Source organism: Lethenteron reissneri, chromosome 58 (assembly GCF_015708825.2).
Source record: "Lethenteron reissneri isolate LAM-NWPU_2019-01 chromosome 58, ASM1570882v1, whole genome shotgun sequence".
NCBI lineage: Eukaryota > Metazoa > Chordata > Hyperoartia > Petromyzontiformes > Petromyzontidae > Lethenteron > Lethenteron reissneri.
The window spans coordinates 5,119,184-5,147,071 of NC_083836.1; the positions used below are offsets into that span (position 1 = coordinate 5,119,184).

General features: G+C 55.9%; 1 protein-coding gene across 1 annotated transcript in view; it reads left to right on the forward strand.

Moving 5' to 3' along the window:
- The window catches only part of LOC133357484 (glypican-6-like), a 26,911-nt gene extending 957 nt beyond the window's left edge, over positions 1–25,954 (forward strand). Inside the window, 11 exon segments of the mRNA XM_061575438.1 lie at positions 3,140–3,316; positions 8,934–9,095; positions 10,678–11,517; positions 11,773–12,545; positions 14,967–15,138; positions 16,330–16,349; positions 16,351–16,461; positions 17,497–17,646; positions 20,961–21,097; positions 21,628–21,803; positions 23,821–25,954. Of these exon segments, the coding sequence (XP_061431422.1) occupies positions 3,166–3,316; positions 8,934–9,095; positions 10,678–11,517; positions 11,773–12,545; positions 14,967–15,138; positions 16,330–16,349; positions 16,351–16,461; positions 17,497–17,646; positions 20,961–21,097; positions 21,628–21,803; positions 23,821–24,038 (2,910 nt within the window). The 5' untranslated portion in view covers positions 3,140–3,165 and the 3' untranslated portion in view covers positions 24,039–25,954.
- The last annotated feature ends 1,934 nt before the right edge of the window (positions 25,955–27,888 follow it).

A 27,888-nucleotide genomic window follows, 5' to 3' on the forward strand; every position in this document is an offset into this window, starting at 1 on the left:
TCTAATGTCACGACGCGTTCGCATCGTTACAAACGTAAATACAGAGAAGCGGGGGGTGGTGGTGGTGGTGGTGAAGATAGCCTTGAATTTGAAATCATTGAACACGCTCTGTGCGGATTGACTTTAATAATCTCGACTGCTGTGGACGATACGATGACAATTCGGCAGAGGTGTGCGTAGGTGTCTCTAGATAGATTTAGATATTTATATTTGTGTGTGTGTTTGCTGCAACTGGTAACATCATTGACGCTTCGTATTTTGAGTAGCACGGTGATGATTTCTGTGCAAGTCTCCGTTGAATCTTGGAGCAGGGTTCCTCCACTGTATCATATTAACCCGTTACATCGCGTCCCGAGAATGATGTTTGATGTCTAACGAGCAAATTTCGTCTGGATCATCAATAATCGTCGTGATGGGCCGGTTGGAAAATCCACTGCTGGATGGATTGAACTGAAACTGAGTGTGTGTGTGATGTGTTGGCTGGCCATACTTCGCCGCTCTGGTCAATGCAGATTGTATTGAATTAACACCAAAAAATTATAACGCGTTATGTATTACCAGTAAGCGCTGTGTGTGTATATGCATGTTACAAACAAAATATTTTTTGTACAGTTTTTGTTTAATGTGCCTTAGTCTCTGGCTATATGAGTCTTGGGCGTTTTTGTTGAATTCAGTACCTCCATTGGGATGTGAGTGGGTGTCTGTGTGTGTCTGTGTGTGTGTCTGTGTGTGTGTCTGTGTGTGTGTGTCTGTGTGTGTGTCTGTGTGTGTGTCTGTGTGTGTGTCTGTGTGTCTGTGTGTGTGTGTCTATGTGTGTGTCTGTGTATGTGTGTGTATGTGTGTGTGTCTGTGTGTGTGTCTGTGTGTCTGTGTGTGTGTCTGTGTGTGTCTGTGTGTGTGTCTGTGTGTGTGTGTCTGTGTGTGTGTGTCGATAGTGCAGCGGTTAGCGCGCTGCGCTACGAACCTGGCGACCCGGGTTCGATTCCCGCTCACGGCCAACACCAGTGACGATTATCTGAACCGGTCCTGGGCCTCCCCTAGGTCGACTCAGCCTTAAATGAGTGCCTGGTGCGGTGTTTAAACATCTCCACTGGGGAGACAAAGGCGGTCGGGCGCGGTGCTGGCCACCCACCCCCTCGTATACCGTTCCGGCCTTCATAGGTGCTCGCTAACAGCACTTGCCCCTACAGTCTGTTAAGGCTATACGGGGGATCTTTGTCTGTGTCTGTGTGTGTGTCGGTCAACTCAGCCGGTGTGGTGTGTAATCATCGCTCACGCGCGAGACAAAGGCGAATAGGCGTGGTGCTGGCCACCCACCCCCTACTCGATAGCAGCACTTGCCCCTACAGTCTGTGAAGGCTTTGTCTGTAGGTCGACGCAGCCTTATAAGTAGACGCCTTTGGTGTGTGGATATTAGCACTGGGGAGACAAAGGCGGCCGCGCACGGTGCTAGCCACACCCCAGCCCTTCGTGTGCCTTAATAGGTGCTCGCTAACAACACTTGAGTCAATATTTTAATGGGTATTTTAATGTGTATTGTGTGTAGGGCACTGCATGTGTGTGTGTGAGAGTCTATGTTTTTTAATTATCCACGTGTATTTGAGATGGCGTGTATGTGTGTTGATTTGTGTGTAAGAGAGACGTATGTATGATGAAATGTGTGAGAGAGTAGGGTTGTGTGTGTGGTGAGTGTGTGTGAGATGTATTGTAAGAGATGGGAGTGTGTGTGTGATGAGTGTGATGTGTGTGTGTATGTGATGTGTGTGTGATGAGTGTGTGTGTGATGAGTGTGTGTGTGATGAGTGTGTGATGAGTGTGTGTGTGTGAGTGATGAATGTATGTGTGATGTGTGTGATGAGTGTGTGTGTGTGATGAGTGTGTGTGTGATGAGTGAGTGTGTGTGATGAGTGTGTGTGTGAAGAGTGTATGTGATGAGTGTGTGTGTGAAGAGTGTGTGATTGTGTGTGTGTGAGTGATGAATGTATGTGTGATGTGTGTGATGAGTGTGTGTGATGAGTGTGATGAGTGTGTGTGTATGATGAGTGTGTGATGTGTGTGTGTGATGAGTGTGTGTGTGATGAGTGAGTGTGTGTGTGTGATGTGTGTGTGTGTGATGAGTGTGTGTGATGAGTGTGTGTGTGATGAGTGTGTGTGTGATGAGTGTGTGTGTGATGAGTGAGTGTGTGTGTGATGAGTGTGATGAGTGAGTGTGTGTGTGTATATGTGTATGTAATGAGTGTGATGAGTGTGATGAATGTGTGTGATGAGTGTGTGTGTGATGAGTGTGTGTGTATGTGTGAGATGCATTGTGTTAGATTGAAGTGTGTGTGTGTAAACGTCGCCACGAGGGAGACAAAGGCGGCCGGGCGTGGTGCTAACCACCCCACCGCCTTATAATGCTTGCGACGTCACGGCCTTAATGGGTGCTCGCTAACAGCACTTGCCGCACGGAGCCTGCGTGGGCTACACGGGTCACCTTTGTCTTTGCGAGACGGGTACCCCCCCCTCCCACGTGACCAGGCCCTCATCCAGCAGTGGATTGACCCTGACGGCTGTTGCCGTTCTCAGCCCGTGGCCTCGATCCCAACGCAACGGCGTTGACCCCGTGACCTCCCCGTCAGTGCGCGAATGCACAATCCGAATATGTATTACTGGAGGAATCCGATGAGCTGTGAAGCTCTTCAGCGCGGATGTCCAGCAACAATGTCTCTGAGCCGTGACCTCTTCACCTCCCTCGCCCCCCCCCCCCCACTCTTCACCCCCCCCTCCTCCCGCCCCTCCTGCCCCCTCCCCCCCCACTCTTCACCCCCCCCTCCTCCCCCCCTCCTCCCCCCCCCACTCTTCACCCCCCCTCCTCCCCCCCCCACTCTTCACCCCTCCCTCCTCCCCCCCTCCTCCCCCCCCACCCCTTCTGCCCCCCCCCCACTCTTCACCCCCCCCCCTCCTCCCCCCCTCCTGCCCCCCCCCCCACTCTTCACCCCCCCTCCTCCCCCCCTCCTCCCACCCCCACTCTTCACCCCCACCCTCCTCCCACCCCCCCCTCCTCCCCCCCCACTCTTCACCCCCCCCCCTCCTCCCACCCCTCCTGCCCCCCCCCCCCCACTCTCCCCCCCCCTCCCGATGTTATCAACTCCGACAGCCGCCCGGACACTCGTCACGTGCGAGATGACGCGCCACTGCGTCGTGGGGCTGCTCTGGGCGCTGATCTCCGCCGGTTCCTGCCTGGGAGCGGACCAGCCCTCGTGTCCGACGTTTCGCAGGGTGACCAACCAGGGCGCAGCGGGGGCCGTTGAAGTGCTTGCCAGGCCGGTGCCAGGTGTGCCACAGTCCATGCACAGTCCTCCTCATCCTCCTCATCCTTCTCATGCTACTCATCCTCTAGATTTGAAGCTTTCGTGACTGCAAGGATTCATATTCATAGGTTTTTTTCGGTAAAGTCACGTGGGTAAAAAAAAATTTAATAAAAGAAAAATAAAAAATAAAATACAAATCACGACGTTTCAGAGGCAACACGAGCTTCCGTCTTCAGGTGGAACAGTCACAGCACGATAGCTGCATCAAGTGAGAGAAATCCCAAGAAACCCGTATTTTTTAATCCTTTATATTAAGTTCACTTGCTTGCTTGCGCGCTTACGACCGTGCAAATCTTTCGGTCGTTTTTTAACCCACTTCCCGTGATCCAATCGAGCTGACATTTTGCACACAGACTCGTTGTGCGTGACAATTTATTTTTGTCAAAATTTTTTTCCATAACTTTACACTTTTTAGGGAAAAAAATGTAAATATTTAATTACCAATTGCTTAATGGTGGCAGGCAATCATCTGACCCATAGGTGGCAGCCATCTCAAGCCAGAGGACGAGAGGACTCTAGCCGCCACGCATATAAAGGATTTATAGTGAAAAACTTTGTTTTTACGGGTTAATTGTTTTACCTACGTAACTACCGAAAAAACCTATTCATCCTCCTCATCATCCTCATCCTCCTCATCTTACTCATCCTACTCATCCTCTTCAATCGCTCTCAACGCTCACCGCGGCGAGGGGGCGATCGATGCCAACTCCGGCCGAGACTCCAATAACCTCGCCCAGAGTCCCGGCGAAGGTAGCGGCGACCCTGGCACGAGGCTCCGCCGCTTAGAACACCCCGAGATTCCGCAAATAGTCAATAAACAAAAGTAGGTTGTAAATAACGGGGGAGTGTTGGTGGGGAGGGGGGGAGGGCGCCTTGGGAGAGAGGCGAGCTTTTACAGAAATTGAGTCAGAATCAGCTTCGCGTTGCTTTGTCTATCCTGGAGGAATCGAGGGTCAGACCAGGTCCCCACGTCATCTGAAGTTGCCCCCAAGGGTTTGTAGCGATTCGAGGTCGAGTTGAGACCCTGGACGCTGGTGCAACCGCCATCGCTCCCTTCCTTCTGCCAGGTCACCGCCCCCCGACCCGAGTTCGATTCTCCGGCTCGCGGGCCGCCAACAGGCAGCGGCGGTTGTCTGAACCGGCCGTGGGCCTCGCTTAGGTCGACTCGGCCGTAAATGAGTGGCTGGTGTGGTGCGTAACAACAACAAACACTTGATACGGCTGTCGTGGCTGTGACGGTTACACCTGAAGACGGAAGCTTGTGTTGCCTCCGAAACGTCGTGATTTTTATTTTATTTTTATTTTACTTTTATTAATTTTTTATTTTTTTACCGAAAAAACCTAAGAATACGCAAAAAACTCATCGCCACCAGGGAGACGAAATGTTGCCGGGCGTGGTGATGGCCAAAATCTGCCGCTCTATAGCCGTACCGGCCTTAATAGGTGCTCGCTAACAGCAGCCAAACATCTTGTTGGTTCTTTCGGTAAAGTCACGTGGAAGGGAAATAATTAAATGATAAAAATAAAACATAATACAATTCTCACGACGTTTCGGCCACAACGCAAGCAGCCGTCATCAGACGCTGTCTTTCCGACAGACCTGTTCTTCACCTGAGGACGGCTGGTAAACCAAAGGACCACTGCCAGTAGCAAAATATAAGAATAAGGTTTCAAAGATAATCGATATACTATCAGAGCATGTGTTCGTCACGCACCTGGGGGGGGGGGGGTCAGACATTTGTGACGATGTGTGACGAGGGGGGGGGGGGGGGTTGAGAAATGTGACGTCACATCAAAATGCGCAACTTTAAATAAATATAGACAACACGTTCTACTTAATTAAATAGACTTTGTAATAAATGTTTTCTCCTACAACATCAGAGTGCAGCGCCACATTAAATACGCACTACAATGACAATAGTTTAAAGCGATTTGAAGCACGTTTTATTTTTTTTGGGGGGGGGGGACAGAGCTTTGTGACGTCATATCTGAGGGGGGGGGGTGAAAAATCGTCTAAAATCGCGTGACGTCATTTATGGACGGCCCCTTAATGCAGACACGATACCTTGCAAAAGGTTTCTGTTGGGTGTCGTAACATTTTAACACAACTGTTGAATTGCTAGCAAGGGTTCAACCTATTGTTATACGAAGGACCACTGTACCTCATTTGATGCTGAGTCGACCTAGGGGAGGCCCAGGACCGGTCCAGATAATCACCGCTGGTGTTGGTGACCCTGAGTAGGAATCACAAACTCATAAGCAAAGACAAAGATCCCCCCGTATAGCCTTCACAGACTGTAGGGGCAAGTGCTGTTAGCGAGCACCTATGAAGGCCGGCACGGCACACGAGGGGGTGGGTGGTCAGCACCACGTCCGGCCGCCTTTGTCTCCCTAATAGCCATAGTGTGTTTATAATATCATTTTATGTCGATATCCACATTCATTTAATATTTTTCTTCTGCAGTTTTTATTGAAAATGCAATATTTGATATCTCAACAACCTGATGTGATAGACAAAAACTGATGCCAGATTTGGAATCAGCACCCCAAAATTACATTACAACCATTTTCTTTGTTCTTTCGGTAAAGTCACGTAGAAGGGAAGTAATAAAATAATAAAATAAAACATAATAAAATAATTCTCACGACGTTTCGGCCACAACGCAAGCAGCCGTCCTCAGGTGAAGAAACGTGAGAATTATTTTATTATGTTTAAAATTTTATTATTTTATTATTTCCCTTCTACGTGACTTTACCGAAAGAACCAAGAAAATGAATCCCTGCAGTCACGAAAGCTTTAAATCGATACCTTAAAACCGTTGGAATACCTTATGCCATTAAAAGTGTGTTGACCAGTGATATTGACAGACTCCCTGAGTGCTCCGTCACCAGCGAACTCTCCCCCGTCATATATTCCTAGCCCCCCCCAACCCCCCCTTGACCCAGCTTGTCAACAGCCCCCCACGGCCAAGAGAGCCCCCCCCCTACTCCACCCCTGTGCTTTAACTCGGAGCGTGGAAGCAGCGAGTTCAGTTCACGGCAGCGCCAAATTCTGAGTTCCTCCATCTGTTCGGCGCTCGCCGCCTTGATGATGATGATGATTAGGATGATGATGATGAGGAGGATGATGATGATGAGGAGGATGATGATGATGAGGATGATGATGATGATGAGGAGGATGATGATGATGAGGAGGATGATGATGATGATGATTAGGATGATGATGATGAGGAGGAGGATGATGATGAGGAGGATGATGATGATGATGATGAGGAGGATGATGATGATGATTAGGATGATGATGATGAGGAGGATGATGATGATGAGGATGAGGATGATGATGATGATGAGGAGGATGATGATGAGGAGGATGATGATGATGATGAGGATGATGATGATGATGAGGATGATGATGATGATGAGGATGATGATGATGAGGATGATGATGATGATGAGGATGATGATGATGATGATGAGGATGATGATGATGAGGAGGATGATGATGATGATGAGGAGGATGATGATGATGATGATTAGGATGATGATGATGAGGAGGATGATGATGATGAGGATGATGATGATGAGGATGATGATGATGAGGATGATGATGAGGATGATGATGATGAGGATGATGATGATGATGAGGAGGATGATGATGATGATGATGAGGAGGATGATGATGATGATGAGGGTCCTCCCGACCCCCCGGGGACCAGGGGAGGGAATCGATCTCGGGGGGCGGGGGCCGGGGGGGGGGTGACGCAAGGCCTCGCGTCTGCACACGGCACTGCCGTCGATTGATTGATGGCTGTCTATGCGTGTGTGTAGTGGGGTGTGTCTGTGTGTGTGGGGTGTGTGTAGTGGGGTGTGTGTGTGTGTGGGTGTGTGTGTGTGGGGTGCTGTGTGCGTGGGGTGTGTGTGGGGTGTGTGTGTGGGGTGTGTGTGTGGGGTGTGTGTGTGGGGTGTGTGTGTGTGTGGGGTGTGTGTGTGTGGGGGTGTGTGTGTGTGGGGTGTGTGTGGTGCCTGTGTGTGTGGTGTGTGTGTGGGGTGTGTGTGTGGGGGGGGGGGTGTGCGTGTGTGTGTGGGGTGTGTGTGTGGGGTGTGTGTGTGGGGTGTGTGTGTGGGGGGGGTGTGTGTGGGTGTGTGTGTGTGTGTGTGGTGTGTATGGTATGTGTGTGTGGGGTGTGTGTGTGTGTGGGGTATGTGTGGGGTGTGTATGTGTGTGGGGTGTGTGTATGGTGGGGTGATGTGTGCGTGGGGTGTGTGTGGGGTGTGTATGGGGTGTGCGTGTGTGTGTGGGGTGTGTGTGTGTTTGTGGGGTGTGTGTGGCGTGTGTGTGTGGGGTTTGTGTGTGTGTGGGGGTGTGTGTGTGTGTGTGGGGTGTGTGTGTGGGGTGTGTGTGTGTGTGGGGTGTGTGGGGTGTGTGTGTGGGGGGTGTGTGTGTGGGGTGTGTGTGTGTGGTGTGTGTGTGTGGTGTGTGGGGTGTGTGTAGTGTGTGTGTGTGGTGTGTGCGTGTGGGGTGTGTGGTGTGTGTGTGTGTGGTGTGGCAGCGCGCCGGTGCTACGAACCTGGCGGCCCGAGTCCGATTCCCGCTTGCCTCCCAAGCAATAGAGGCGAATACCTCCAGGTCGACTCAGCCTCAAAAATACGCACCAGGGAGACCCCAATCGGTACCTCAGGGGGGGGGGGGTGGGAGCGGGGGAACTTTGTTGTTGTTTCAATCTTCATTTGAAGCTTTCGTGACCGCAGGAATCCACACTCTTTGGTTCTTTCGGTAAAGTCACGTGGGTTGAAAAACACTAGATCACGACGTTTCGATGGCAACACAAGCAAATCGTCATCAGGTGGGACAACCACAGCAAGAAACAAACTGCTGAAGCAGGCGAGAGGCAGAGGTCGCAAACGGGTTTTGATTCCTTATGTACCCGTACCCGGCCGCACCAGGGTCGCAAACGGGTACCCGTACCCGGCCGGGTACGGGTAGCCGGGCATCGGGTAGGGTACAGGTATCGGGTAGGGTACGGGTATCGGGTATTGGGTAGGGTACGGGTATCGGGTAGGGTACGGGTATCGGGTAGGGTACGGGTATCGGGTATTGGGTAGGGTACGGGTATCGGGTAGGGTACGGGTATCGGGTAGGGTACGGGTATCGGGTAGGGTACGGGTATCGGGTAGGGTACGGGTATCGGGTAGGGTACGGGTATCGGGTATTGGGTAGGGTATGGGTATCGGGTAGGGTACGGGTATCGGGTAGGGTACGGGTATCGGGTAGGGTACGGGTATCGGGTATCTGGTAGGGTACGGGTATCTGGTAGGCTACGGGTATCGGGTATCGGGTAGGGTACGGGTATCGGGTATCGGGTAGGGTACGGGTATCGGGTAGTGTACGGGTATCGGGTACCCGGTTGCGACCTCTGGCAAGAGGTCTGCCGTGGCACGAGGTTATATAGTAGCAGTAAGGGGGGGAGAGAGGGGGGGGGAAGGGGGGGGGGCATGACAGGAAGTAGACCCCGCTGTTGTTGTTGTTCTTCTTCTTCTCACCCCACCCACCACCCACCCACCCTGCCCCACCCCCACAAGGCCATCACTTGTCGGTGTGCCGCCCGCGTGCCCTCTCCTGCTGCTCGCGCTCCGTGGAGGCCCAGCTGGGCCCGGCCGCCCGGCTGGACCTGCAGCGCCTCGTGGAGGAGAGCAGCCACTTCCCGCTGGCCGCGTTCCAGTTGCAGTACAGCAAGATGGACGGTAACGCGGCTTGCGGCGCGCGGCACACGTGGCTACGTGGCACGGTTTGGCCACTTGGCACAGTTGGCACGGTTTGGCCACTTGGCACGGTTTGGCCACGTGGCACGGTTTGTCACTTGGCCACTTCCACTTGGCACGGTTTGGTCACTTGGCACGGTTTGGTCACTTGGCACAGTTTGGCCACTTGGCACGGTTTGGTCACTTGGCATGGTTTGGTCACTTGGCCACTTCCACTTGGCACGGTTTGGACACTTGGCACGGTTTGTCACTTGGCACGGTTTGGTCACTTGGCCACTTCCACTTGGCACGGTTTGGTCACTTGGCACGGTTTGGCTACTTGGCACGGTTTGGCTACTTGGCACGGTTTGGCCACTTGACACGGTTTGGACACTTGGCACGGTTTGGACACTTGGCACGGTTTGGACACTTGGCACAGGTTTGGTCACTTGGCACGGTTTGGTCACTTGACACGGTTTGGCCACGTGACACGGTTTGGCCACTTGGCACAGTTGGCACGGTTTGGCCACTTGGCACGATTTGGCCACGTGGCACGGCTTGTCACTTGGCACGGTTTGGACACTTGGCACGGTTTGGTCACTTGGCACGGTTTGGTCACTTCCACTTGGCACGGTTTGGACACTTGGCACGGCTTGTCACTTGGCACGGTTTGGTCACTTGGCCACTTCCACTTGGTACGGTTTGGACACTTGACACGGTTTGGCCACGTGGCACAGTTTGTACACTTGACACGGTTTGGTCACTTGGCACGGTTGGCCACTTGGCACGCTGCTGCTGCTGTTGTTGTTGTTGATCTCAGTTTGTACCACTGGATGTAGACGACCCCGCTAAACGGAGGTGCGGGGAAAAGGACATTAAACTATACGTATCTGCATGAGTCTGTGGGTCTCTGTGTGAGTCTGTGGGTCTCTGTGTGAGTCTGTGGGTCTCTGTGTGAGTCTGTGGGTCTCTGCGTGAGTCTATGGGTCTCTGTGTGAGTCTATGGATCTCTGTGTGAGTCTATGGATCTCTGTGTGAGTTTATGGGTCTCTGTGTGAGTCTATGCATCTCTATGTGAGTCTATGGATCTCTGTGTAAGTCTATGGGTCTCTGCGTGAGTCTATGGGTCTCTGCGTGCATCTATGGGTCTCTGTGTGAGTCTATGGGTCTCTGTGTGAGTCTATGGGTCTCTGCGTGAGTCTGTGGGTCTCTGCGTGAGTCTATGGGTCTCTGTGTAAGTCTATGGGTCTTTGTGTGAGTCTATGGGTCTATGTGTGAGTCTGTGGGTCTCTGCGTGAGTCTGTGGGTCTCTGTGTGAGTCTATCGGTCTCTGCGTGAGTCTGTGGGTCTCTGCGTGAGTCTATGGGTCTCTGTGTAAGTCTATGGGTTTCTGTGTGAGTCTATGGGTCTCTGCGTCGTCTATGGGTCTCTGTGTGAGTCTATGGATCTCTGTGTCCGTATGCCATTCGTGCTCCCTCTCCTGCTGCGCGAACATTTTTCAAAACCATTCACAGATTAGCACGACTGTCTATCATCATCTCTCTCTTCTGTCCTACCCCTTCCTTCACCCCCCCCCCTCCGCTAGACTACATGGGCGACTTGCTGCGGCGTGCCGAGGCCTCGCTGCACGACATGTTCGTGCGCTCCTACGGCGTCATCTACACCCAGAACGCGGACCTCTTCCTGTGGCTCTTCTCCCAGCTGCGGCTGTACGCCGGCGTGAGCGCCCCTCCCCCACCCGCCCCCCCACCACCGCCCCCCCACCGCCGGCCCCCCGGCGGGCCCCCCCCCGAGTCCCGGCGGTCTCGGCGCGGATCGGACGCCGACGCCGGCACCGGCGGTCGTGGGCAGAGGGACGCGGTGCCGCTCGCCGACCGGGGAGGGAGATCTCCCGGGGCGGGGGGGCGACGCGGGGAGGAGGGGTCGCGGCGGGCGGACGACGGTGGACGGCCGGAGCCGGACGGGAGGACGAGGAGGAGGGAGAGGAGGGAGGCCCCCAACATCCACCCACGTGGGTCGGAGGCGGAGAGGACGCTGGGAGAGGGGAGAGCTGACGAGGCGTCGAGCGGCGCGAGGGCGACGGTCGCCCTGCAGCCGTCGCCATGGGAGCCGTCGTCACGTGAGACGTTGTCACGTGAGCCGTCGCCACAGGAGCCGTCGCCACGGGAGCCGTCGTCATGTGAGCCGTCTGCACGGGAGATGTTGTCACGGGATCCGTCGCCACGTGAGCCGTCGTCACGGGAGATGTTGTCACGGGATCCGTCGCCACGTGAGCCGTTGTTACGTGAGCCGTCGTCACGGGAGACGTCGCCACCTGAGCCATCGCCACGTGAGCCGTCGTCACGTGACCCGTCGTCACGTGAGCCGTCGTCACGTGAGCCGTCGCCACGGCAACCGTCGTCACGCGGTGCGGTCCAGGATGCACGTGAGTGAAGCGAGTCGTGGAGCGGTGGTGCTGAGGTTAGCGCGCCGCGCAAACGAACCCAGTGACCCGGGACCAATCCTCGCTCACGGCCAGCAACACCGGTGACGATTATTTGAACCGGTCCTGGGCCTCCCCTAGGTCGACTCAGCCTTATTATTATCGATGGTTGTGCTTCCCCCCAACTGCTTGCTGTCGATGTTCTCAACGCAGAATCGGCACTGAGAGGTTTCTCTTTCCAACGTTGTTCTGTTTCAGGCATCCAAGCACCGATTTTCATCTCCTTATCATCATCACCATCACCACCGTCAGCATCTTCGTCATCATTTTCTTCAACCGCATCATTATCATCATCATCACCACCACCACCTTCATCATCATCATTATCATCATCTTCATCATCCTCACCACCACCACCACCATTATCATTCGTATCACTATCATCATCATCCTCACCACCACCATCATCATCATCTTCATCAACCTCACCATTACCACCACCACCACCATCATCATCATCTTCACCATCCTCATCCTCCCCATTACCACCATCATTCTTATCACTATCATCATCATCCTCACCATTACCACCACCACCATCATTCTTATCACTATCATCATCATCCTCACCATTACCACCACCACCATCATTCTTATCACCACCACCACCATCTTCACCATCCTCACCCTCACCGTTACCACCACCACCACCATCCTCATCATCGTCCCACTCGTTGACCCCATCGTCGCTCTTATCGTCGTCGTCCCGCGCCACCGCGGCCGTCGACCTGGCCGAGGTGATGTCGGAGTTCTGGTCGCAGCTACTCGAGCGAATGCTGCAGCTCCTCAACCCCCAGTACCGCTTCTCGGACGGTGACCTCGAGTGCGCCGTCAAGCTCGCCGAGAGCCTGCGCCCCTTCGGCGCCGCTCCCCGCAAGCTGCTGGCGCAGCTGGGCCGGGCGGCGCTGGCCACACGCTCGCTCACGCGAGGCCTGCGGCTCGCGGCCGGAGTCGCCAACGCCACGCGCACGGTCAGGGGCTGTGTGTGTGTCCGTGTGTCCGTGTGTGTATCCGTGTGTGTGTGTGCGTTCGTGCGGGTGTGTCCATGCGTGTGTGTGTCTGTGTGTGTTCGTGTGTGTAGGTCGACTCAGCCTCAAATGAGTACCTGGTGAGGTGTGTAAACATCGCCACTAGGGAGACAAAGGCGGTCGGGCGTGGTGCTGGCCACCCACCCCCTCGTGTACCGTTGCGGCCTTCATAGGTGCTACTCGCTAACAGCACTTGCCCCTACAGTCTGTTAAGGCTATACGGGGGATCTTTATCTTTGTGTGTCAAGGTGCACATGGCCTGGCACAAGCGTCGTGGTGATGTCACCACCACTTAGTGGCAAATGGCGGTTGTTGTTGTTGTTGTGTGTGTCCGTGTGTGTGTGTTTTTCTGTGTGTGTGTGTCTGTGTGTCTTTTCATCGGTTGCTCACGATCATTAAGGACCTTCATGATGGTGAGCGGGCCCCAGTAAAACTACATGGCCGGGAGTCAGAGCCATTCCATGTACACCTTGGGGTGCGACAGGGATGTCCTATGGCTCCCACATTATTTAACATCTATTTCGACCACGTAGTTCGTGATGCCTTCAGTAACTGTACCGGAGGAATTTCCATCTGATACAGATACAATGGGAGGCTGGTCGATGCCGGGTGCGGTCAAGGGATGGCTCCCTCTTGGTCAACCACGTTATGTATGCCGATGATCTGGTAATTGCTGCTCACTCAGAGGAGGAGTTGGAGGCGCTGCTGCTGAAACTGGAGCGTGCCACTAAGAGGTGGGGCCTTACCATCAGCCCCACCAAAACTAAGCACCTGCCTGGGTATTTTGTACCTTCGGACACTCCACCCACCACAACTCCCAATTGGTGATGGGGCAGTTGTGGAGAGAGTGGAGAGCTACCCATACCTGGGCAGTGTGCTCATGAGCAGCTATGGTTTGACAGAGGTCTCACTCCGAATCAGTCGAGCGGCATTATCTCTTCATCAGTTGCGTAACGCTGTGTGCAAGCTACCTGGTCTGTCACTCGGCACGAAGCTTCAGGTCTTTTTTAGCAACAATCATGCCCTCTCTTCTCTACGCTTGTGTAATGTGAGGGTGCACCTGGGTGATTAAGTGGTCACACCTGATTGATAATGATTGACTCTACCGGTCCAGGCCCATAACCAATGGGGAGAGGTGTAGGGGCGTGGCCCTGACTAATGCGAAGGTTACACCTGGAAGGAGATGATTGGCTCTGCTGGCTTCAGCCACAGCCAATGGGGAGACGAGTTAGGGGCGTGGTCCTGGGACCGTAGGATGGGATCTGGAAGATTCCAGGGAGGTTACCCAGGACTGGCTGAGAGGCACCACGTGACCCAGGGATTAAAAGGGGTGGAGACGGGAAACACGTGGTCGGAACTGGAACGAACGAAGGGAGAAGCCACGCGGGAGCGACAGTCATCTCTCTCTCTACCCCTCCCTCTCACGCTGTGTCTGTCAACAGTATGAAGGAGTCAGATTGCAGAGGAGTCCGTACGATGAGAGCTGTGGAAGAAAGCTAATAAACAAACCTGATTCCAGAAGTTGCCTCCGCGACCTTTATTACACTTGTGAAACATGGACCCCTATAATCGAACATCTTCGCTGGTTAGAAACATTTAGGCTGGCCTGCCTACAATCCATCCTGGGTTTAACCTGCAGGCTGGATTGTCTCCTCCCCACGTCTCCCCCACTCCCCCCCACTCCTCCCCCCCCCCATCTCTTCCCCCACTCCCCCCCCACGTCTCCCCCCACTCCCCCCCACTCCCCCCCCACTCCCCCCCCCACGTCTCTTCCCCCACTCCCCCCCCACGTCTCCCCCCACTCCCCCCCCACTCCCCCCCACTCCCCCCCCCACGTCTCTTCCCCCACTCCCCCCCCCCCACGTCTCCCCCCACTCCCCCCCCACTCCCCCCCACTCCCCCCCCACGTCTCCCCCCACTCCCCCCCCACTCCCCCCCACTCCCCCCCCCACGTCTCCCCCCACTCCCCCCCACTCCCCCCCACTCCCCCCCCCACGTCTCTTCCTCCACTCCCCCCCACGTCTCCCCCCTCCACATCTCCCCACGTCTCTCCCCCCCTCACGTCTCCCCCCACGTCTCCCCCCCTCCCCACTCCTCCCCACGTCTCCCCACGTCTCTCCCCCCCCTACGTTTCCCCCCCCCCCACGTCTCCCCCCCTCCACGTCTCCTCCCCCCCCTACATCCCCCCCCACGTCTCCCCCCCCCCCACGTCTCCCCCCCCCACGTCTCCCCCCCCCCCCACGTCTCCCCCCCTCCCCACTCCTCCCCACGTCTCCCCCCTCCACGTCTCCTCCCCCCCCTACATCTCCTCCCCACGTCTCCCCACGTCTCCCCCCCCCCCCCGCGTCTCTCCCCGCCGTGCAGGCTCCCCTGTCGGCCGAGTGCGTGCGCTCCCTGGTGCGCATGTGGTACTGCCCGTACTGCGGCGGCGCCACCGCCGCGGCGCTGCCGCCCTGCCACGCGTACTGCCTGAACGTGCTCAAGGGCTGCCTGGCGCACACCGCAGACATGGACGCAGCCTGGAACAGCTTCATCGGTGAGCCCCGCACGCCCGCCCAGCTCTTCGTTCCCACGATTCGCTCCCCCCGATTCATTCCACTGGTTCATTCCCCGAGTCATTCCACTGAATCAGCCTGGAACAGCTTCATCGGTGAGCCCCGCCCGCCCGCCCAGTCCTTCGTTCCCACGATTCGCTCCCCCCGATTCATTCCACTGAATCGTCCCCCCCTCGTTTCATTCCACTTGTTCAATCCCCGAGTCATTCCACTGAATCAGCCTGGAACAGCTTCATCGGTGAGCCACGCGGGCCAGCCCTGCCCTTCGTTCCCATGATTCGTTCCCCCCGATTCATTCCACTGGTTCATTCCCCGAGTCATTCCACTGAATAATTCCACCGATTCGTAACACTGAATCGTCCTCCCGATTAATTCAACTGGTTGCTTCTCTGATTAATTCAACTGATTCGTTCCACTGATTCATTCCCTGATTCGTTCCACTGATTCATTCCCCCGATTCATTCTACCGAATCGTTCTCCCGATTAATTCCTCTCGTGCCTTCTCTGATTCATTCCACTGAATCATTACACTGATTCATTTCACTGATTAATTCCGACAATTCTCCCCCCCCCCCCCCCCCTCGATCCATTGCACTGATTACAATCACCCTGCTACATAAACTTGCAGGAATGACCTCGCTGTGGGGGGGGGGGTGCCTCAGCCGATTATCCTGCAAACTGCTGCCCTTCCCTCGCTGCTGCTGCTGATGGTGACGATGACGATGATGATGACGACGATGATGACGATGATAACGATGACGATGATGATGATGATAATAACGATGATGACGATGATGATGACGATCACGATGATGACGACGATGAGGACGACGATGACGACTATGATGACGACGATGATGACGACGATGACGACAATGGTGACGATGACGACGACGATGGTGATGCCGATGACAACGATGACAACGATGACGACGATGATGACGACGATGACGACGATGGTGACGATGACGACGATGATGACGATGATGACGATCCGCTCCGGTGGCGGAATCACCGCGCCCTGGCTCGTGCACAACCGCGCGTCCTATCCGGGACTCCCAACTCGCCCGTTCCGCCGAACGTTCACGCCGCGCGCCATCAGCCGAGACCCCTTCTTGCCGGGCCGAGAGCGCGCTAACCGCTGCGCCACCGTTCCCCACCCCACGACGCAGACGCGATGCTGCAGCTGACAGGAGCGACTGGAGGGTCCCTTCAACGTGGAGACGGTCCTCGCTCCGATCGACGTGAGGATCTCGGACGCGATCATGCACCTCCAGGAAAACAGCGTCCAGGTGTCCACGCAGGTGATTCTCAAGCGCAAACCACGAGGGCGATCGCCACGATCTGTTCACAGGGCGACACTCGAAAGAATTCGGCCGCTTGGCGCGCCGTGTTCACGCCGCGGTACGCGGAACGGTGATGCAGCACGCGGTACAGTGATGCAGTACGCGGTACGGTGATGCATGTGCGTGTGTGTGTACACAGTGTGTGTGTTAGGGGGGCATCGGTGGTGCATTAACCAGTCATCTCGGTCATCTCAGTCAGTCGAACCCGTGGCACCTGCTGGGTCTGCCCCACGTGGCCTCAACGTGCACCTAGCCTGGCACAAGCGTCGTGGTGACGTCACCGTCACTTAGTGGCGAATGGCGGTTGTTGTTGTTGGGGAGTGGTGGTGCAGCGGTTAGCGCTACGCTGCGCTGCGTACCTGGTGACCCGGGTTCGCCCAACTTCGCCGTAGCTGCATAATTCGCGGTCGGCAGTGTCTCTGCTTGAGCGCGGCGCTCATCAGGCTGGCGTCTCCTGTTGCTGCTGCTGCTCCTGCTGCTGCTCCTGCTGCTACTACTGCTGCTACTACTGCTGCTGCTGTTACTGCTGCTACTGCTGCTGCTACTACTGCTGCTGTTACTGCTGCTGCTACTGCTGCTGCTGCTACTGCTGCTGCTTCTGCTGCTTCTGCTGCTGCTACTACTGCTGCTGCTACTGCTGCTGCTGCTACTGCTGCTGCTACTGCTGCTTCTGCTGCTGCTACTACTGCTGCTGTTGCTACTGCTGCTGCTTCTGCTGCTGCTACTGCTGCTTCTGCTGCTGCTGCTACTACTGCTGCTGTTGCTACTGCTGCTGCTGCTACTGCTGCTGCTTCTGCTACTGCTGCTGCTGCTACTGCTGCTGCTTCTGCTGCTGCTACTGCTGCTTCTGCTGCTGCTACTACTGCTGCTGTTGCTACTGCTGCTGCTGTTACTGCTGCTGTTGCTACTGCTGCTGCTACTGCTGCTGCTGCTGCTCCTGCTGACGGCTTCAGCGAGGGCCTTAGCTGTGCGTACGCTCCCACGCGCCCCCAGATCTTCGCGGAGTGCGGCATCCCCAACCCCGGCAGGGCGCACCAGGCCGGCAGGGGCGCGGCGCCGTCCGGCTACGGCGGCAGGGGGAGGGTCGGCACGAGTCGCCCGCCGGCTCCCACCGCCTCGCCCAGCACCACCATCGTCCACCTGGTGAGGCCGTGGGCCACCCCCCACACCCACAACCCCCCCCTCGGTGTTCAGGTCAAGGTCGTTCAAGTTCATCCCCCCGTGGGTAGAGATGTTCAGGTCCCCCCCCCCGTGGGTGGAGATGTTCAGGTCCCCCCTCCCCGTGGGTGGAGATGTTCAGGTCCCCCCTCCCCGTGGGTGGAGATGTTCAGGTCCCCCCTCCCCGTGGGTGGAGATGTTCAGGTCCCCCCTCCCCGTGGGTGGAGATGTTCAGGTCCCCCCCCCCCGTGGGTGGAGATGTTCAGGTCCCCCCTCCCCGTGGGTGGAGATGTTCAGGTCCCCCCCCCCCGTGGGTGGAGATGTTCAGGTCCCCCCTCCCCGTGGGTGGAGATGTTCAGGTCCCCCCTCCCCGTGGGTGGAGATGGTCAGGTCCCCCCTTTCCGTGGGTGGAGATGTTCAGGTCCCCCCCCCTGTGGGTGGAGATGTTCAGGTCCCCCCCCCCCCGTGGGTGGAGATGTTCAGGTCCCCCCTCCCCGTGGGTGGAGATGTTCAGGTCCCCCCCCCCGTGGGTGGAAATGTTCAGGTCCCCCCTCCCCGTGGGTGGAGATGTTCAGGTCCCCCCTCCCCGTGGGTGGAGATGTTCAGGTCCCCCCTCCCCGTGGGTGGAGATGTTCAGGTCCCCCCCCCCCGTGGGTGGAGATGTTCAGGTCCCCCCTCCCCGTGGGTGGAGATGTTCAGGTCCCCCCCCCCGTGGGTGGAGATGTTCAGGTCCCCCCTCCCCGTGGGTGGAGATGTTCAGGTCCCCCCTCCCCGTGGGTGGAGATGTTCAGGTCCCCCCTTTCCGTGGGTGGAGATGTTCAGGTCCCCCCCCCTGTGGGTGGAGATGTTCAGGTCCCCCCCCCCGTGGGTGGAGATGTTCAGGTCCCCCCTCCCCGTGGGTGGAGATGTTCAGGTCCCCCCCCCCGTGGGTGGAAATGTTCAGGTCCCCCCTCCCCGTGGGTGGAGATGTTCAGGTCCCCCCTCCCCGTGGGTGGAGATGTTCAGGTCCCCCCCCCCGTGGGTGGAGATGTTCAGGTCCCCCCTCCCCGTGGGTGGAGATGTTCAGGTCCCCCCTCCCCGTGGGTGGAGATGTTCAGGTCCCCCCTCCCGTGGGTGGAGATGTTCAGGTCCCCCCTCCCCGTGGGTGGAGATGTTCAGGTCCCCCCCCCCGTGGGTGGAGATGTTCAGGTCCCCCCTCCCCGTGGGTGGAGATGTTCAGGTCCCCCCTCCCCGTGGGTGGAGATGTTCAGGTCCCCCCTCCCCGTGGGTGGAGATGTTCAGGTCCCCCCCCCCCGTGGGTGGAGATGTTCAGGTCCCCCCCCCGTGGGTGGAGATGTTCAGGTCCCCCCCCCAGGGGTGGAGATGTTCAGGTCCCCCTCCCGTGGGTGGAGATGTTCAGGTCCCCCCCCCCCCCGTGGGTGGAGATGTTCAGGTCCCCCCCCCCCCGTGGGTGGAGATGTTCAGGTCCCCCCCCCCCGTGGGTGGAGATGTTCAGGTCCCCCCTCCCCGATGGGTGGAGATGTTCAGGTCCCCCCCCTCCCCGTGGGTGGAGATGTTCAGGTCCCCCCCTCCCCGTGGGTGGAGATGTTCAGGTCCCCCCCCCCGTGGGTGGAGATGTTCAGGTCCCCCCCCCCCCGTGGGTGGAGATGTTCAGGTCCCCCCCCCGTGGGTGGAGATGTTCAGGTCCCCCCCCCTCCCCGTGGGTGGAGATGTTCAGGTCCCCCCCCCCCGTGGGTGGAGATGTTCAGGTCCCCCCCCCCCCCCCGTGGGTGGAGATGTTCAGGTCGGGGTCGTTCAAGTCGCCCCCCAGCAGCCTCTAGTTGAGATGGAGTTCGCCCGGCAGTGCGAGAGGCTTTGTGGTTCGGGGGTCACCAGCTCGACACCGAGGCAGGCGCGCAGACAGAGATGCCAGCGAACGCGAGCCCGATGCTCCCACGATCCACTCCCTCCCGCCTCCTCTCTGTCTCCTGCGCCGGATTGACGATTGACGATGCGCCGTTAATTATCGTGTCGCCGTCCCCAGACTCGTTCCATAGATCAGCGCCGTGACCGCCGCTCGCCACTCCGCCTGCGATCGTTGGCCATAATTACTTTGCCCGTAACTCCTCCGGCGGAGCGCGCGCGTATGTGCGTGTGTGTGCGTGTGTGTGCGCGTGTGTGTGCGTGTGTGCGTGTGTGTGTGTGTGCGTGTGTGTGTGCGTGAGAGTGTGCGTGTGTTTGTGTGCGTGTGTGAGAGTGTGCGTGTGTGTGTGTGCGTGTGTGTGTGCGTGAGAGTGTGCGTGCCTGTGTGTACGTGCGTGCCTGTGTGTGAGAGTGTGCGTGTGCGTGCGTGTGTGCGTGCGCGTACCTGTGTGTATGCATGTGTGAGAGTGTGTGTGCTTGTGTGTACGTGCGTGCCTGTGTGTGCGTATGTGTGAGTGTGTGTATGTGCGTGTGTGCGCGCGCGTGTATGAACGTGTGTGTGTGCGTGCGTGTGCGTGCGTGTGTATGCAGTAGTGGGGAGCATTAGTGTGCAACGGTCAGCGCGTGGCGCTGCGATCACCGCTCGCGGTTAACACCGGTGACGATTATCAGAATCCGTCCTCAAATGAGCACCTGGTACGGTGTGTAGTGAACATCGACACTGGGGAGACAAAGGCGGCCGAACGTGGTGCTTGCCACCCACCCCCTCGTGCGCCGTGCCGGCCTTCATAGGTGCTCGCTAACAGCACTTGCCCCAACAGTCTGATGAGGCTACACGGGGATCTTTGCCTTTGTAGGCGAACGCACCTTTCCGTGGGCACCGGAATTTGAGCCACGTGGTGCCCCCCCCCAACCCCCTGCACCCCCCCCCCCCACTGCACCCCCCACTGCACCCCCACTGCACCCCCCACTGCACCCCCTCCCCCACTGCCCCCCCCCCCACTGCACCCCCCCCACTGCCCCCCCCGCACCCCCCCCCACTGCACCCCCACTGCACCCCCACTGCACCCCCTCCCCCACTGCCCCCCCCCACTGCACCCCCCCCACTGCCCCCCCCGCACCCCCCCCCACTGCACCCCACTGCACCCCCACTGCACCCCCTCCCCCACTGCCCCCCCCCCCCACTGCACCCCCCCCACTGCCCCCCCCGCACCCCCCCCCACTGCACCCCCCCACTGCCCCCCCCACTGCACCCCCCCCCACTGCCCCCCCACTGCACCCCCCCCACTGCCCCCCCCCGCACCCCCCCCCACTGCACCCCCCCACTGCCCCCCCCACTGCACCCCCCCCACTGCCCCCCCCGCACCCCCCCCCACTGCACCCCCCCCGTGGTGCAGGTGCGGGAGGCGAGGGACACCCTGCGCAGGATGAAGTCGTTCTGGGCCTCGCTGCCGTTCAGCGTGTGCAGCGCCGAGGGCGTCGCCGCGGACATCTCCAGCGAGGAGCGCTGCTGGAACGGGGAGGGGGAGGGCAGGTGGGGCCGTCACCCACCCCCTACCCACAGAGCCGTCTCCTCCTTCCCTCTGCCAGGGCCCCCCCCCCACCCACCCAGAGCCATCTGCCAGGCCCCCCCCCCCTACCCAGAGCCATCTCTTGCTTCCCTCTGCCGTCACCCACCCCCCCCTCCCCCCAGGGACACCCCCCCTCGTAGCAGGACAACCACGGCGGTTGACCTCCCGAAAAGCAGACCGGTACGACTGGGTCTCATCGACCCCCAGAGGAGCGATGTCGACGACGACGACGATGACGACGATGATGACGACGATGACGATAACGACGATGATGACGACGATGACGACGATGACGATAACGACGATGATGACGATGATGACGACGATGACGATGATGACGACGACGATAACGACGATGATGACAATGACGACGACAATGATGACGACGATGACGATGACGACAATGACGTTAACGACGATGACGACAATGACAACAATGACGACGACGACGACGATGCCTCTCTCTCTCTCTCCCTCGCTCTCCCCCTGCAAGGTATCTGCGCGACGTGGTGGGCGATGGCTTGGCCCAGCAGAGGGACAACCCGGAGGTGAAGGTGGACGTCACCCGGCCCGACCTGCAGTCCCGCCGGCAGATCATGGCGCTGCGCGTCATGACCAGCCAGCTCCACGGAGCCTTCCACGGCCACGACACACACTTCGCCGACAGCAGTGAGCAGGGGCGGTTTCTTCATTCGGGCGATTGGGCGATGCACCACCAAGCTCATTCAACCACAGAGTCACGCTAGCCGTCACTGTGCCTCTGGAAATAGTCCAATCGGCGTCATGTCACATTCTGTGGAGTACCGCCTCTTTTTGGGCGATTTCACTCCGGCTGAGAATCGCCCCGAGTGGCCCCATAGACTTACATTCAAAGATGTTTTTTTTCGAACGGCGGGCGCTGCAATGCATTCTCTATGGCTTCCGGGAGGGCTCACCCTAACGTGCTTACATCATCATACGTGCTTACGTCATCATACGTAAGCACGTTTCAGTCAACAATATTATTTGTCGCCACCTAGTGGAATCTTTAATAAAAGAAACTGAGTGGATTGTAATAATAGTGAGTATAGAAACAAACAAGGAGATGTATTGTAAGAGTCACTTTATTTTTCATTAATATTAAAGAAATGAAGTTGCTGTTACATGCTTAAGCTGTTAATTTATCCATTGCATGGGTGGACCTTATCCTTATCAATCATCCAGACATTTGCCCCCCCTGAGAGATTTTGCAGGAGCCGCCACTGGCAGTGAGCACTGCCCCCCCCCCCAGACGCACCAACCCCTGTGTTGCCCCCCTCCTTTAGCGCCCCCCTTTCCTGATGAGTAAGGAATGGTGGTGGTGGTGCCTCTTGAGGCTCGGAGCCCTTCTTATAATGATAATAGGGTTTCGATTTAAAGCTTTCGTGACTGCAGGGATTCACGTAGAAGGAAAATAATAAAATAATAAAAATCTATTTTTTTTTTATCTTCTTGGTTCTTTCGGTAAAGTCACGTAGAAGGGAAATAATAACATAATAAAAATACAACATAATAAAAAAGTACTTTATTATTTTATTATTTCCCTTCTACGTGACTTTACCGAAAGAACCAAGAAGAAGAATAGGGGGTTTCTCCCCTTTTTTCTGGCAACAAAACTGAAACCTTTTGACGAGGAATCATGTTACTACATTAACCACGATACTTGCGGTCAAAAGCTCAAACAAAACCCACACTCTGATAACACGATGCATCGTCCTTGATACTGATTGTTCGAGGCCCTCGGTCGACCTCCGAACCGCCAGATGGCGTGCCCCCCCCCCCCGTGTAGGCCTCGGCAAGGTAAGGTAGAAGTTAAAAGGTAAAAACAACGAGCCTACCTTTTACCCTACCTTTTACCTTACCTTTTACCCTTACCCCATACACATTACCCGATTACAGGGTAATTACTGGGGTACTACTACACATGATAAAGGTTTATAACGGTAAATGCTAGGTAGAGCGCTTTATTCATATAGAATACTCTCGATGATTCCAATTTTACACGCTTGTTGTTGTTGTTGTCATTGTTGTCGTTGTTGTCATTGTTGTCGTTGTTGTCATTGTTGTTGTTGTCGTTGTTGTCATAGTTGTTGTTGTTATTGTTGTTGTCGTCGTTGTTGTATCCTCAAATCTTGTAACTAAAATTTTACCAACTTCCTAATGTGGTATCGACTGCAAACTTGGTATACTTATGTCATACTGATGACAATACTATATTCTAGCATAAAATCCTTGTTTATATGTTGTGTTTCGGCTTGGGTCTAATTGTCCACGCTCAACTGACGTTGGCAGTAAATCACCACGGTCCCTTACGTTATGGCAAGCTTCGGGGCCACTTCCTGAAGTCGTGGAGTTCTGCCATTACTAGTACATTTAATAAAATCGTGTTTTTAAGAAAGTTTGTTTTAATATTACTTATTAAATGGAGGCCACGGACTGCGCCACGGAGCTTTTAGCGGTAAACAAGGCACCGTATTTACCGAGTAATACTTCGCGCTTCCTTTACCCTACCGGGTAATTCTTCCGAGCTACCTTTACCCTACCCTTTACCTTACCCCTTGGCATGTCGACATCTTTACCCTTTACCGTTACCCTTTTACCCGGTTTTAAAGGGTAAATTACCTTACCTTGCCGAGGCCTACCCCGGTGTGTGTGTCCCCCCCGGCAGGCGACGAGTGGGGCTCTGGCAGCGGGGACTGCGGTGGCGAGGACGCGTCGTGCCCGAGGCCGGCGGAGCCGCCCCCCCGCACGTCGCTGACACCGTCCTCCGGGGGACGAGCGCACGACGGGAGTCCATCACGGGCCCCTCCTCCCGCGTCCTCGTCCCGTTCCGCTCTTGGACTCCTCTCAGCCGCGCTCGCCGCGATGCTCCGGCGATTGCAATAGGGATGGGGGTCGAGCGAGCGAGCGAGTATGTACGTGTGTGTGTGTAAGGGGGCACAGGTGGTGCATCAGCCAGTCATCTCGGTCATCTCAGTCAGTCGACCCGTGGCACCTGCTGGGTCTGCCCCGTGACCTCCTGCCAGCGGGCGTTCGACACTTCACGTGTGTGTGTGTACACAGTGTGTGTGTTAGGGGGCACAGGTGGTGCATCAGCCAGTCATCTCGGTCATCTCAGTCAGTCAGACTGGTGCCAGCGGTGTCAAGATCGGCCTCTGTGGAGGAGGCTCGTGAAGGACGCTACTGGGCAGTTGGAGGCAGTCGCCCTCCAACAACAACGGAGGGCGGAGGAGCGACGTTCACAACAACGAGCGGAGCGCCGGGTGGCTAAAGCACAGCAAGTTGGTACAGTAGGGGGCACAGGTGGTGCATCAGCCAGTCATCTCGGTCATCTCAGTCAGTCAGACTGGTACCAGTGGTGTCAAGATCGGCCTCTGTAGAGGAGGCTCGTGAAGGACGCTGCTACTGGGCAGTTGGAGGCAGTCGCCCTCCAACAACAGCGGAGGGCGGAGGAGCGACGCTCACAACAACGAGCAGAGCGCCGGGTGGATAAAGCATAGCAAGTTGGCACAGTAGGGGGCACAGGTGGGCATCAGCCAGTCATCTCGGTCATCTCAGTCAACCCATGGCACCTGCTGGGTCTGCCCCGTGACCTCCTGCCAGCGGGCGTTCGACACTTCACGTGGCCTCAACGTGCACCCAGCCTGGCACGTGCGTCGTGGTGATGTCACCGTCACTTAGTGGCGAATGGCAGTTGTTGTTGTTGTTGGGGAGCGGTGGTTTAGTGGTTAGCGCTACACTGCGCTACGTACCTGGTGACCCGGCTTCGATTCCCGCTCACCAATGACGATTTTCTGGAATGGTCCTGGGCCCCCCCCAGGTCGACTCAGCCTCAAATGAGTACCTGGTGCGGTGTGTAAACATCGTTACTGGGGAGACAAAGGCGGCCGGGCGTGGTGTTGACCACCCACCCCCTCGTGTACCGTTCCGGGCCTTGATAAGTTCTCACTAACAGCACTTGCCTCTACAGTCTATTAAGGCTACACGGGTGGGATATTTGTCTTTGTGTAAGCAGGTGCGCGTGCAGGCGTAACGACTCTCGGACACGCGGACTGTCGAGGGTTTCTTTATTTTGATCGGTCGCTTCACATCGATGGCTCTCAGACAGCGACGACGCGAAGACAGCGCCCCCGGACCGCGATGACCCCGACTTCCACAGCAGCCCCGAACCTCGCTCCTCGCTCCCTTTAAAATCCTTTATATTAAGTTCACTTGCTTGCTTGCTTGCGCGCTTACGACCGTGCAAATCTTTCGGTCGTTTTTTAACCCACTTCCCGTGATCCAATCAAGCTAACATTTTGCACACAGACTCGTTGTGCGTGACAATTTATTTTCGTGAAAAATTTTTTCAAAAATTTTCCACTTTTTAGGAAAAAGAAAAGATATTTAACTACCAAATGCTTAATGGTGGCAGGCAATCATCTGACCCATAGGTGGCAGCCATCTCAAGCCAGAGGACGAGAGAACTCTAGCCGCCACGCATATAAAGGATTTATAGTGAAAAACTTTGTTTTTACGGGTTAATTTTTTATCCCCGGCGTGGCCATCGCTCCGCCTCATGGCCACGACCCCTTACTTCTCCAACTCTCTGGCGAGTTCCCGAACCCTTCCTGGAGATTCCAGATCGTTCCCTTCTCTGTCACCTCGCCTGTAATTACCACTTGCGGCCGCTCGCCTTCTATATTGTCTTCACACCTGTAATTACCACTCGTGGCCGCTAGTCCACGCACTGTCTTTACACAGGCATTCATTTCTCACTTCTAGACGTGAGTCGGCACGTGACCAGTGATTGCCTCTGCCACAGCGAAAGGCCACGCTGGACATGGTGTTGCCGGATGCGGCCATATTTTCAGGATCAAGGACGTGTACACATGTGTGTTCTGCAGATGCTACTGGTTCTTCACGTTCTGTAGATGCCACTGTTTCTTTACGTTCTGCAGATGCCAATGGTTCTTCACGTTCTGCAGATGCCACTGGTTCTTCACATTCTGTAGATGCCACTGGTTCTTCACGTTCTGTAGATGCCACTGTTTCTTCACGTTCTGCAGATGCCACTGGTTCTTCACGTTCTGTAGATGCCACTGGTTCTTCACGTTCTGCAGATGCCACTGGTTCTTCACGTTCTGCAGATGCCACTGGTTCTTCACGTTCTGTAGATGCCACTGGTTCTTCACGTTCTGTAGATGCCACTGGTTCTTCACGTTCTGTAGATGCCACTGGTTCTTCACGTTCTGCAGATGCCACTGGTTCTTCACGTTCTGCAGATGCCACTGGTTCTTCACGTTCTGCAGATGCCACTGGTTCTTCACATTCTGTAGATGCCACTGTTTCTTTACGTTCTGTAGATGCCACTGGTTCTTCACGTTCTGCAGATGCCACTGGTTCTTCACGTTCTGCAGATGCCACTGGTTCTTCACATTCTGTAGATGCCACTGGTTCTTCACGTTCTGTAGATGCCACTGGTTCTTCACGTTCTGTAGATGCCACTGGTTCTTCACGTTCTGCAGATGCCACTGGTTCTTCACGTTCTGTAGATGTACTGTAGATGCAACTGGTTCTTCACGTTCTGTAGACGCCACTGTTTCTTCACGTTCTGTAGATGAAGATGCCACTGGTTCTTCACGTTGTGTAGATGTAGATGCCACTGGGTCTTCACGTTGTGTAGATGTAGATGCCACTGGGTCTTCACGTTCTACAGATGTAGATGCCACTGGTTCTTCAGGTTCTGTAAATGTAGATGCCACTGGGTCTTCACGTTCTGCAGATGCCACTGGTTCGTCACGTTCTGTAGATGTAGATGCCACTGGTTCTTCACGTTCTGTAGATGTAGATGCCACTGGTTCTTCACGTTCTGTATATGTAGATGCCACTGGTTCTTCACGTTCTGTAGATGTAGATGCCACTGGTTCTTCACGTTCTGTAGATGCCACTGGTTCTTCACGTTCTATAGATGTAGATGCCACTGGTTCTTCACGTTCTGTAGATGCCACTGGTTTTGCACGTTCTGCAGATGTAGATGCCACTGGTTCTTCATGTTCTGCAGATGTAGATGCCACTGGCTCTTCATGTTTTGTAGATGCCACTGGTTCCTCACGTTCTGCAGATGTAGATGCCACTGGTTCTTCACGTTCTGCAGATGTAGATGCCACTGGTTCTTCACGTTCTGCAGATGTAGATGCCACTGGTTCTTCACGTTCTACAGATGTAGATGCCACTGGTTCTTCGCGTTCTGCAGATTTAGATGCCACTGGTTCTTCACGTTCTACAGATGTAGATGCCACTGGTTTCTCACGTTCTGCAGATGTAGATGCCACTGGTTCTTCGCGTTCTGCAGATGTAGATGCCACTGGTTCTTCGCGTTCTGCAGATGTAGATGCCACTGGTTCTTCACGTTCTGTAGATGTAGATGCCACTGGTTCTTCACGTTCTGCAGATGTAGATGCCACTGGTTCTTCAAGTTCTGCAGACGTAAAAGCCAATGATTCTTCACGTTCTGCAGATGTAGATGCCACTGGGTCTTCACGTTCTGCAGATGTAGATGCCGCTGGGTCTTCAAGTTCTGCAGATGTAGATGCCGCTGGGTCTTCATGTTCTACAGACGTAGATGCCACTGGTTCTTCACGTTCTGGAGATGTAGATGCCACTGGTTCTTCACGTTCTGCAGATGTAGATGCCGCTGGGTCTTCACGTTCTGCAGATGTAGATGCCGCTGGGTCTTCACGTTCTACAGATGTAG